The 13,278-nt window shown below is 45.6% G+C and overlaps 1 protein-coding gene across 1 annotated transcript; it reads left to right on the forward strand.

Annotated features, from left to right (window-relative positions):
• The first annotated feature begins 390 nt into the window (after positions 1–390).
• Positions 391–4,558, forward strand: LOC134205825 (glutamate receptor ionotropic, kainate 2-like). The gene is made up of 7 exons (XM_062681437.1): positions 391–631; positions 1,110–2,086; positions 2,148–2,392; positions 2,450–2,639; positions 2,691–3,486; positions 3,551–3,825; positions 3,878–4,558. Exons 1-7 carry the CDS (start codon positions 559–561, stop codon positions 4,106–4,108), a joined length of 2,787 nt encoding a protein of 928 aa, XP_062537421.1. The 5' UTR covers positions 391–558; the 3' UTR covers positions 4,109–4,558.
• Positions 4,559–13,278: the final 8,720 nt, after the last annotated feature.

Here is a 13,278-nt window from a genome sequence, read left to right on the forward strand (position 1 = left end):
CTATCATCACATCAGTTTCGCCCACAGCATCTTTACGAGAATGCATGCAGTAGTACCTACATATCGTTCCATACATCTAACCACTCGTACTCAATCAGTCACCTTGTTTACTAACAGTCGGACTTTATAAATAAACTCATGTTTTCTGAAGTTGTCTCATTCCATTCACAAACTAAACACCCAACCAGCTGTTGGCCAACGGCCATCCTCCACCCACCACCCTTCCTAAGTTCTATCGACCCATCCATATGTACTGCGAAAAGCCAGTCACTCGGTCACAGTTTTCCCGCATTTTCTCTTCACACTTCAACTGCCAGATGCACATATCGGTGGATGCACCGCGTGTGTGCGTCACGATAGTGCTGCATCCGTCTGTTGTCTTCTTCGCAGTCACGATCGCTTCTCAGTCGGCCGGTGATCGTGACACGGGCAGCATCGCGAACAATCCAAGCCAATCGACAATGAGCCACCGCAAGTAGTTTAATCGTCATAGTTTGGTGCAAGCATAATTCTAATTAAATCGTGATTCGCGGACGCCATATTGGAAAATTCTTCCCGATGCTGCAGTTTGGGTGGATTTTTATTGGTTTGCTGCTGGGCAGCGTGGACGGAAAGAGGGAAATTCCCATCGGTGAGTGCTTGTTGAACTGTTTACGTTTGATCTGAAATGGAAATCGATCTAAATTGGGTTTGCATTGGATTAATTGATGGTTTACGGTTTAAATGAAAAATGATCTAATCGGATGTTGAAAAATTTAACATTAGCGAAATTTATTAATGTTTGAAGTGACGGACGCATGAATATTCCAAATGTGCAAAATTATACTAAACAATTGATAAGCATTAATTAGTTTTGCGCTTTATTGAGGAAAACATGAACAAACAAACTGTTGGTCGCCATTTTTTCAGTGAAAAATGCGCGCGCATTTCTAATCGGCGAAAAAATCCGAAGAAACCCGACGATGCAGGTGTTTTGCACGAACATTTGCGATCGTTTGTGTACAAACAAATGTAACCAATCGCAACGCGCGATTACTACTCATGTTTTTTCGTTGTCATGACTTCGGGTTGCCATGGCAATTAATCGCATGTTTTTACCTGTGTTTCAGGAGCTATTTTCCATGGGGACAACTACGAAGCGGAGATCGCTTTCAAATATGCAATCGAACGAGTAAACATGCACGAGAAACATTTTGAGTTGCTTCCGTTGATCAAATACGTATCGCCGGAGGATAGCTACAAAACGGAGAAGAAAGTCTGCGAGCTGGCATCGGAAGGGGTCACTGCTATCTTTGGTCCAAGTTCAATCTTGACCTCGGGTATAGTGAGCTCCATTTGCAAGACCATTGAGATCCCTCATATTATCACCCATTGGGATCCGGAACCCATTGGAGGTGTGGATCCAGAATTGCAAGCAATGACCATCAACCTGTATCCGGACGCGGATGTCTTGTCGCGAGCTTTGCGAGATCTGATCGTAGACTACAGCTGGAAAAGTTTCACAATTATTTACGACAGTGACGAAGGTTTGATGCGATTGAAAGACATTCTTCAGATCCATGGACCGACGGACAATCCCATCACGGTGCGACAAATAGACGATGATCCGGACTACAGACCATTGCTGAAGGATATTCAATCTTCCGGAGAGAGTCACATCATTCTAGAGGTCCACCCCGACAAAATTTTGGAAATACTTCGACAGGCGAGGGAGGTCAAAATGTTGGAGGAGTACCAGAGCTATATCATCACCACCTTGGATGCTCATACGTTAGATTTTGAGGAACTGAAGTACTCGAGATCCAACATAACCACGCTACGTCTGATGGATACGAAGACCTTCGACATCAAGAACGCCGTCCACGATTGGGAACAGGGAGAGGGAAGAATGAAGAAAGTTTTCCGAGTCTCTCCGGAACACGTCCGGACGGAATCTGCCTTGTACAATGATGCCGTAAAGATCTATGCTACCGCGATTCGGGAGCTGGATGCTACCGAAGAAATCACACCATCCAGGCTGTCCTGTGGCAGTAAAAACCTTCGACAGTGGCCTTTTGGATTGCGGATTATTAACTACATGAAAGTGGTAAGTACCTGGGAACGGTTTAGGACTGCGTCGATGAATACATGGATTCACTGTTTTGCAGAAAACGGAACACGGGATCACGGGACCGATAATCTTCGATGATAACGGACGCCGTACTCATTTCCAGTTGGATATTATCGAGTTGAGTCAGCAGGACGGTTTCAAGAAGATCGCCATTTGGGATCCAACCAACGGGATAAACTACACTCGCAGCGAAGAGGATGTTCGCCTGCAGATCGTTGAATCGCTACAAAACAAAACGTTCATCGTTGCTTCGCGTTTGGGTGCACCGTTTCTTATGTTGAAGTCAGTCGGTGAGTGTATTCTTCTTCAACAGTTTTTCAGAATATTTTCCATTTTCAGGGAAAAGGGCGAAGGTGAATTTTTAGAAGGAAATAATCGTTTCGAGGGCTACTCGCTGGAGTTGATTGACGGAATTTCCAAAATTCTCGGGTTTCAATATCGGATGGTACTCGTCCCAGATGGGAAGTATGGATCTTACAACAAACAAACGAAAAAGTGGGATGGCTTGGTGAAGCATCTGCTAGATCGGGTAAAATACATTTGAACACTTTTTACATAGGCTCATTGTCGATTCTTTTAGAAAGCGGACCTTGCTATATGCGACCTTACCATCACCTATGAACGAAGAACAGCCGTAGACTTTACAATGCCCTTCATGACCCTCGGTATCAGCATTCTGTACGCCAAGCCCGTCCCCCAGCCCAAAGATCTTTTCTCGTTTCTGTCTCCCCTATCTCTGGACGTTTGGATCTATATGGCGACCGCCTATCTTGGCGTCTCAGTACTGCTGTTCGTTCTCTCCCGTATGGCTCCAGCCGATTGGGAAAATCCTCATCCTTGCAAGCAAGATGAAGTCGAAGAGGTGGAGAACGTCTGGAACATGCTGAACGCGCTCTGGCTCACGATGGGCTCCATCATGGGTCAAGGTTGCGACATTCTTCCGAAAGCTGTCTCGACGCGTGTCGTAGCCGGAATGTGGTGGTTCTTTGCGCTGATCATGCTTTCGTCCTACACGGCTAATCTGGCTGCTTTCTTGACCATGGAACGTATGGACGCTTCGATCGAGAGCGCTGAAGATCTGGCCAAACAGAGCAAGATCAAGTACGGAGCCGTGCACGGTGGAAGTACGCTGAGCTTTTTCCGCAGCTCGAACTTCTCTACGTACCAACGGATGTGGGCTGCCATGGAGTCGGCCCGGCCTTCCGTTTTTACGAAGAGTAACGACGAAGGACGCGATCGTGTCATGAAGGGACGTGGACTGTACGCTTTCTTGATGGAGTCCACCTCATTGGAATACATCACCGAGCGGTATTGCGAGCTCACTCAAATTGGTGGATTGCTGGATTCCAAAGGATATGGAATCGCTATGCCCGTTAGTAAGTGCTAGCCCTGAATATTCTTGGGAGCTAATGTCTTAATTCAAGCCCCACCTTTTCGTAGACTCTCCCTATAGGACAGCCATTTCCGGAGCGGTGCTCAAGATGCAAGAAGAAGGTAAACTGCACCAGTTGAAGACCCGTTGGTGGAAGGAGATGTACGGTGGAGGACGCTGTGACGAACAAGCTACTACCTCTGCAGGGGACAGTGCTGCCGAGCTGGGAATCGATAACGTAGGTGGTGTGTTCGTCGTTCTGGCACTCGGGTGTTTCTGTTCATTTATCATAGGAATATTGGAGTTCTTGTGGAACGTGCGCAAGGTGGCAGTTGAAGAGAAGGTCAGTTGTTAGTTAACGTGAGACACACTTCATTAATTTGAATCACTTTTAGGTAACTCCAATGGAAGCTTTACAGGCGGAGCTGAAGTTTGCCCTCAATCTGTTTATAACGACTAAACCGGTGCACAACATGCTGAGCGAGGCTTCGTCGGCCAAGAGTTCTTTGCGATCCAAGTCCGAATCGCGGCGGGAATCGGAATCTGTCGGCAGAATGCACAACATTAAAACCGGAAACAGCCTGATGAACGTGGACAAGATTGGATTTGTGTTTAACAATAAATAGTGTTAACGTGTAATCCGATTGAATTGGAGATTTGTGTAACCTTCAATGTTTGAAGATAGTTTTAGACGTGTTACAAAGTGTTGAGCTTTGAGTTAGTACCTATTTGCCCAAAAGTATTTTTCGAGCATCCTTTAAAAATTATAACAGATCGAACAATTGGCAATTTAATTGCACTGCTAATATTGAGGCTCTCAACGGTCAACTGTAGATTTAGAAATGGTGAGTTCCGTGAAACAATGTCTGTAGTTTCCCATCAACATTGTGTGTTAACTAAACCTGATATGTGATTACCTTACCCTTGAAATATTCCAACTGAGATCAATAAATATACTCTGCAAGTGTTTATTAGTTTAATTAGTCTCAAATCCTAGTTATATGGTGGAAATTATAAAAAATGTAGTGAATTCGGTGAAGTGAACACATTATATCTAGTGCCAAAATCTACATGATGTATTATTTCTTCTTTTTCTGCGATATGTCCTTGGCAAGGGGAGAGCCGGGTGAAATTCATATAATCTGCTTATCGACTTCAAAGCCACATGTACAACACAATCGATCGATACCAACTATGGCAGCTACACGAATTCGATTTGAAGGATAAACTGACCAGCTGTTTGGCTTCATCAACGACAAAGATGTTAGTCAACAACACATTATACAAATGCTCAAAAGTAAACAATGCTAGCAACATATCACGAGTTTGTAATGGTCGTGGCAAAATCAAAATGGTTGATGAATCCGTGGACTTATTGGTGGCTTATTTTGGACTCCGCATGTCATTTTGATCGTCCGGACCATCTACAAACCTCTCATTAGACCGTTTGTCCTCTAGGGACACGTCAATGTTCGTGAAGGATCAACGTCCACTCGGAGTCTATTGAAGAAAACCGCTATGAGCCAGAGTTTTGTTACATAGACTCAGTTCAGATGGGATATGGTACATCGAGAGAGCAAGTTGGGCAACGTAGATAGCCTCATCGCGGTCCTCATTGGTAACGATAGCCGGCTCGCGCAGAGAGATCGTCTTGCGGCTAAATGAACTTTGCTAGGAGCGCTAATTAGCGCATTGGGGCCAAATGGCCATATAGATCTCAATTATGGTTCTGACAGGCTTACGATATTTGACTATGATTACGGTGTAAGAAAACGCATGTCGCGTAGGGCTAACAGTTGCGACATTCTACTCCCCTAGTAAAGTAGGCTTGGCTACGAAATTGAGAGTTGACAGCTGGGAAGGAGCGACGAACATAGCTCTGGTCCTCACAAGTTCAAACTCTCCTTAGGGCGAGTCCATTTATTTTCCTCGAAAGGAATTTTACGAATCGTTTCAGCTAGCTAGCGAACCAACGACCGAACGGGTTTACCCTAATTATCGCGACGTCCTCATACAATCAGAAGGCACTCAGAGAATTCGGTAAGGGATCCACCCATACTCAAGAGCGACGCAACAGGTTATGCTGCTCGCAACATCTCATCATCGGAGATCCACCGATCGTCGTGCAACAAACAACAGATAGGAGGTGGACTGACTGCCCCCTACGTCACACTCCCATATGGTGGAGGACGGGACTCGAAAACAACAAACGCGACGTGACGTACAATACATGAAAATCAATCAAACAGCAGGGATTGGGGACAGAACTAACATTTATTAAAAGAGAGACAAATTAGTTTTTTGTTTACATTAAAGACACTATAAACAAAGACGGGAAATGTTCCAATTGGAATTCCAAATTTACTGTCAGTGCTGTTCCAATCGAGCAGAAGCCCTGTCATTCCAAAAAATCACGCATAACATTAAGTAAGGGCTAATTTAACTTCCGCAAATAAACATGTTTAAATTATTGTTGTAATATTTTTGGATCAATATAGCCTAATAAACCCCTACAAATGGTAGAAAATGACTCTCAACTTGTTTGTATTGTATTTGCTACCTGATTTGCGTGGGTAAAAGCATTACTAATATTTTTTTTGAAATTAGGAAAAACATTTACACCAATTTGAAAACTTTGTGCAATATGAGCAGTGTTGCGCATTCAAGGTTGCCTGTCGAATTATTTGCTCAAGGATCAGATTTCGCGTCTTTGTATATAGTGTCTTTAGTTTACATGTATTTGGGTTTGATTCTTCAGTTTAGCTTTTCTCATTCATGTTTAGATTGTGTTCGTCCTCTCTACTCTGTCCCTACTATGTGTGCGTTTTCTCTCCCTGTCTAGTTCTCATGTGCTCATGTGCTATTTGTGTTCTTATGTGACGTCACATTTCTAGCAGCGCATCGGTGGGCTAGTCTGCGCTCCTGGTGACAAGAATTTTCAGCGGCGGCAATTCGTCACGCACGCTTTCACGGATCACCAAATTTTGTGAATGGCTTTTGAAAGCGCATTCCTTCAGTCTTCTGACTGGCCAAAAAAACAACTCCGAGGCGTCCTCAGCGCCCCCACTCCACAAAAAAGAAAACTTCCACTGGATGGACTCACCGGATTCTGGATGGCTTACCGGCCCAGTCGTTGACCTACGGGCAGGTCAATGTGCCCGTCTCGAGCGGCGACGATGACGCCAAGCGCCTGCTTGGTCGATGGCGGTTGGCTTGCCCGCTCTAACAGCGGCGATGCAACGATGCACAGTGATGCCACTCCATACAAAACATGGAAAAAAGTCTTTTCAATCACTTTTTGTCAACCGATTTTCTCGCAACAGGTTGCATTCGATGCGGAATATTGTCCCATTGTTTCCTATTGAAAATTGGCCGGATAGGACTATGGGCTCATAGGCTGTGGCCAAAATACATTTTTTTTCATACAAAAAACGGGTAAAACCCCATCATTCATTTTTTTTGGCACTTATCCTTAATCCTTCCGGAGGAATTTCCCGGGGAACTTCCGGAGGAACTTCCGGAGGAACTTCCGGGGGAACATCCGGAGGAACATCCGGAGGAACTTCCGGGGAAACATCCGGAGGAACTTCCGAGAGAACTTCCGGGGGAACTTCCGGAGGAACTTCCGGGGGAACTTCCAGAGGAACTTCCGTGGGAACTTCCGGAGGAACTTCCGGGGGAACTTCCGGAGGAACTTCCGGGGGAACTTCCGGAGGAACTTCCGGAGGAACTTCCGGGGGAACTTCCGGAAGAACTTCCGGGGGAACTTCCGGAGGAACTTCCGGGGGAACTTCCGGAGGAACTTCCGGGGGAACTTCCGGAGGAACTTCCGGGGGAACTTCCGGAGGAACTCCCGGGGGAACTTCCGGAGAAACTCCCGGGGAGTCTTCCGGAGGAACTCCCGGGGGAACTTCCGGAGAAACTTCAGGGGAACTTCGGAGAAACTTCCGGGGAACTTCCGGAGGAACTTCCGGGGAACTTCCAGGGAACTCCGGAGGAACTTCCAGGGGAACTTCCGGAGGAACTTCCGAAGGAATCCCTGGATGAACTTCCAGAGGAATCCCTGGAGGAACTTCCAGAGGAATCCCTGGAGGAACTTCCGGAGGAATTTCTGGAGGAACTTCCGGAGGAATTCCTGGAGGAACTTCCGGAGGAATTCCTGGAGGAACTTCCAGAGGAATTCCTGGATGAACTTCCAGAGGAATTCCTGGAGGAACTTCCGGAGGAATTCCTGGAGGAACTTCCGGAGGAATTCCTGGAGGAACTTCCGGAGGAATTCCTGGAGGAACTTCCGGAGGAATTCCTGATGAGTTCCTGTAGAAATATTAAGAAGAATGCATGGAGGAATATCCGGAGGAGTTCCTGTAGTTCTGGAAGAATCCCGGAGAAAGATTTGGAGGAATATCCGGAAAAATTCCTAGAGGAATATCCGGAGGAATTCTTGGAGGAATATTCGGAAGCATTCCTCCGAAAACACTTCCAGGAATTCTCCAGGTTCCTTCTGGAGCTCTTCTGGAGATGCATTTTGAATTTCTGGATTTCCTCCGGAAGTTCCTTCTGGAATTAATCTGGAAGTTCCTACTGGAATTCCTCCGGAAGTTCCTTCTGGTATTTCCCCGGAAGCTCCTTCTGGAATTCCGCCGGAAGTTCTTTCCAGAAATTCTCCGGAAGTTTATTTTAAAATTCTTGCGGAAGTTCATTTCGGAATTCCTCCGAAAGTTTCTTCTGGAATTTCTCCGGAAGTTCCTTCTGAAATTCTTCCGAAAGTTCCTTTTTGGAAAGCTTTGGAAGTTATATCTGGAATATCTTTGGAAGTTCCTTCTGGAATTCATCAGGAAGTTTCTCTTGGAGCTCCTTCGAAAGTTCTGTCTAGAACTCCTCCGGAAGTTTTTTTTTGGAATTCCTGCGGAAGTTGCTTTGGAAAAGCTGAAGTTCTACCAGGAATTCTTCTGGAAGTTCCTCTAGGAATTCCTGGTAGACCAATTGATACGAACTCCTACACATTTTGAAAATTTTTGAACTTCTGGTTTAGATGAGGTGCGAATCATATACGCGAGCTCGACGGACGTGTATGGACATGACTGGTCAATGTCAGGTTTTGACCTGTTAAACCAATTGTTTCGAACTTCACAATAGTTTGGACAACCTAGAACATCTAGTTTGGGTATAACTGAAACAAAATGTGTAAGCGTGGTGTCTAAGGACATGTATTAACATAAATGTATGATATCATGTTTGTATCGAGCACAGTTGACCTTGTAGACCGATTGATTCCAGAACATTTTGGGTAGCTCATAACATCTGGTTTGGATATAACAGAGTTGCGCGGGTTTCCGTAGTTTTCATCGTCAACATTTGCATATAATCTTTCATTACTATAGAGGTCATTTTGGAGTCACTAGGGATGTACAGAAGAAACATTTTGTTGACACATAGTATATAATGCTAGAACAGTGTTATAAAACATTTTTTGAACCTGTAAGTTCCGACTGAAGAATGTCATGTAAATCGAGATTTACTATATTTTTAATAAAAAAATATCCTTACTCACGCCCCTCTAGGGACAAATTGAGTATCCCTAGAAACATATCTCACCAGTATGAAGAAACTAGATGAGATAGGTAAGACATCCGTAAAATAATTGTGAAAATCGGTCGAAAGGCGCTTGAGATACAGCTGTTTGAAAATTTAGTTCTCACGATTTTCTGATCACTGTATTCGGCGTGTTAATGCTTATGTTTACTTGAAGAATGCTTAGAAAAAAAATGCTATTTGCGCAGATTTGCGCAAAACAATCATCATATCCCCGAAAAGCTGAATAAATAAGCTTTGAAATAAGCCCGATTCGGCATGCGTGCGATTGCGTGCTCATAGTTAAAAATCAGGTTGAACGACATCATGTCTTCGCCATACATGTTACAAGCAATTTTAAAAAACATCTTTGATTTACCATTGGATCGACATGATGCACCCCGTGCAACTTTCATCCAATCTTCGTGAAATTTTGAGGGAAGACATTTCAAACATTATGAAAAATTATAAAAATACTTTCGAAGCTGTACGCTCAACTCAATTTTCTTCACTTTTTTCCGCCTTGGCATCACTGTGCGATGGCGACACGCGGTGGCAGCTTGTGATGGCGGTTGGCGGTACGATAAACGGACCGAATTACGGACCCTGTCTAAGTGGAGGTCCCCATGGGCCTCGCCCGGACGATATGTTGGCGGATCGTCCGGCTTCCAGCGGGTTGACGGTTGCTGGGAAGGCTTTCATCCGTGGAGGGGAGGAAATTCGCACGCTTGGGTTTTTGGAGTTTTAATTGCTGCGAAATAGAAGCCCAATGGCTAAACAGAACACTTAGCACAAGCACAGCACAGCACATATAGAGCACATTACCTTTTCGTTTTGGCTTTAACTTAAATATCGCACACAATCTCTAACTACGCACACTTTTCTTCTTATCTAAGGACGAACAAAATATTCAATTAATTACATGCACTTTACGTCACTCTATAATTGGAACATGGGCTGCAAAATGGTGGGTTGACATCAAGGAAGGAGCGCCCAACAGAGCTCTGGTCCCCACAAGTCCCTATCTCACGCTTCCACGGGTCGTCCGATGACAAAAGACCGCCAGCTAAGGGTTGTGTACTTAGCTGGTAGTGCAGCCTGGGCACTGTTGTCCTTCTGACATCAGCTAGAGTGAGAAGGTACGCCTCGAGCGTCTGTTCACCAGGAGGTGCGGCTCAAACAGCGTCTGCCTGGTACCCAGCGGCTGATTAACGAAATGCTGTATCGCGTCAGCTATACCTAAGGTGGCAGCCCCATCATCGCGATGTAGGTAACGCGACCCCGGTAAGGTAGCTTACTGAAGCCTCTCAAATACCACGAAAAATGGAGATAGAAGAAAAAGAGAACGTTATTTTTGGCAACCGAATGTCAGGACCCTAAATGAACCTGGACGAGTGAGCCTTCTGGCTCGTGAACTGCAGGTTGGAGTGAACGTGGCTGCTATTCAAGAAGTCCGATGGCCTAGATACAGAGACCGTGAATTCCGAGCCGTGGACCCCACGACCAATACTGCACTCAAGTATAACATCTATCACAGCGGCGGTGAAAAAGCAGAGCATGGAGTTGGCTTCGTAGTGATGGGCAAGCAGATGAAGCGAGTGATGCGGTGGAAACCCATTAGCGAACGAATCTGTGTGTTGAGGATACGGGGCAAATTCTTCAATTACAGCCTAATCAACGTTTACGCACCAACAAACGATAAATCCGACGACGTGAAGGACACGTTTTATGAATGTCTTGATAAAGCCTATGGAGAGTGCCCAAAGCATGACGTGAAAATTGTTATCGGAGACGCTAACGCTCAGGTCGGTAGAGAGGACTTTTCCGTCCCATAATCGGTAGGGAGAGCCTTCACTCCGCTACCAATGACAACGGCCTACAGCTAGTAAATTTTGCTGCTGCCAGAGGGATGGCCATCAGTAGCACCTACTTTGCACGAAAGAACATCCGAAAGCACACCTGGAGACACCCAAATGGTGAAACTTGCAACCAGATAGACCATGTTCTGGTGGATGGGCGCCATTTATCGGATGTTATCGATGTGCGGACATTCAGAGGTCCGAACATTGACTCTGATCATTACCTCGTTGTCAGTAAAATTCGATCACGGTTGTTACAGTTGACGAACGAAAGATCACAGCGAACGATGCGTTACAATATCCAGCGATTGTCGGCGGAAGGCGTATCGGCTGAGTACCGCCAGAAGCTCGACGAACGGATAAGTGCAATCAACGTTAGCGACAACATCAACGATCTATGGGAGTCGATCCATGGAGCGGTGAGCACAACAGCACGAGAAGTGGTAGGCACTGCACAGAGGCGACCCAGGACAGGTTGGTTCGATGTGGAGTGTCAGAGAGTGACAGACGAGAAGAACGTTGCCAGAAGCCGGATGTTGGTGTCGGGTACCCGATCGAATAGAGATCGGTACAAGGAAGCAAGAGCAGCCAAAAAACGAACCCACCGCAGGAAGTAAAACGAGTACGAAGAACAAGTTATTAATGAGGCGCAGGAAAAAATGGAGCAGAACGATATGCGGAGGTTTTATGAGTCTGTCAATGGCGTGCGGAGAAAGACAGCGCCATCTCCCGTCATGTGCAACGACCAACAAGGGAATTTGCTGACAGATAAAACTGAAGTGGATGAGACTTTGACTTCGAGACTTCGTTGAATGGAGGAAGTGACGATCCATCGGTGAACAGAATAAATATTAGCGACGATGGACAAGCTGTGGAGTCACCTACACTAGATGAGGTTTAAAAATCTGTTAAAGAGCTGAAAAACAATAAGGCTGCGATGAAGGAACAGCTCCCGGCTGTACTTCTCAAACATGGCAGTGAGCAGCTTAATGAAGTTCTGCACCATATTATGTCGAAAATATGGAAAGACGAGGAAATGCCTGCTAGCTGGTTTAACGGCCTCATTTGCCCTCTCTTTAAGAAAGGGCACATACTGGAGTGCGCCAATTATTGAGGAATAACCCTTCTCGATTCAGCGTACAAACTTTTGTCGCGTATTCTGTTCAACAGATTGAGACCGCTTGAAGAGTCCTTCGTCGGCGAATACCAAGCAGGTTTTCGTGAGGGCCGATCAACGACGGATCAAATGTTTTTCCTGAGACAAATCCTTGATAAATTCCGGGAGTACAACTTGCAGACACATCATCTGTTTATTGATTTCAAGGCGGCGTACGACTCAGTGAAACGGAATGAATTATGGCAAATTATGCTTGAGCATGGTTTTCCGGCGAAACTGATACGGCTGATTCGTAAAACGTTGGACGGATCGAAATCAAGTGCAAGGGTTGCGGATGAAATGTAGACGTCATTTGTTACCTTAGATGGATTAAAGCAGGGTGATGCACTCTCGAACCTACTGTTCAATATAGCGCTCGAGGGAGCGATTAGGAGAGCTGGTGTGCAAAGAAGCGGTACCATTATCACAAAATCGCATATGCTCCTGGGATTTGCGGACGATATCAATATTATCGGAATTGATCGCCGGATTGAACTCACGATCAATACCAGCAAAACGAAGTACATGGTCGCTGGCAATCAACGTGGGTTCATTAGTGGTGGTGGTAGCGAAATAGTGCTGGATGGTGAAAAATTTGAAGTGGTAGAAGAATTTGTGTATCTTGGAACATTAGTGACGTGCGATAATGATGTTACCCGCGAGGTGAAAAGGCGTATTGCAGCTGCAAATAGGGCTTATTACGGACTTCGTAACCAGCTTAAGTCCCGTAGTCTGCAAACGATAACAAAATTCGCGCTATATACTACTCTGATTCTTCCGGTGGCTTTATACGGCCATGAGACATGGACGTTAAAGGAGGCTGATCGGAGAGCTCTCGGAGTGTTTGAGCGTAAGGTGCTGCGAACAACACTCGGCGGTAAACAGGAGAACGGTATCTGGCGGCGTCGCATGAATCACGAATTGTACCAGGTGTATAAAGGGCTGGATATTATTAAGCTTATACAACACGGCAGACTACGGTGGGCTGGTCACGTTGTTCGTATGCCGGAAGAACGTCAAGCGAAGATAATATTTAGTAGAGAACCCGTAAGAGGCCGCAGGCTTCGTGGAAGGCCTCGTACATGATGGCTTTTTGCAGTTGAAGAGGACCTGAGGGCGCTCAATGTTCAGGGCGACTGGAAGCGATTGGCCCAGGATCGAGTCCAGTGGAGAAGGATACTCCATTCGGCGTAGGTTCATCGAAGAGCTG

This window comes from Armigeres subalbatus, chromosome 1, assembly GCF_024139115.2.
Source record: "Armigeres subalbatus isolate Guangzhou_Male chromosome 1, GZ_Asu_2, whole genome shotgun sequence".
Taxonomy (NCBI): Eukaryota; Metazoa; Arthropoda; class Insecta; order Diptera; family Culicidae; genus Armigeres; species Armigeres subalbatus.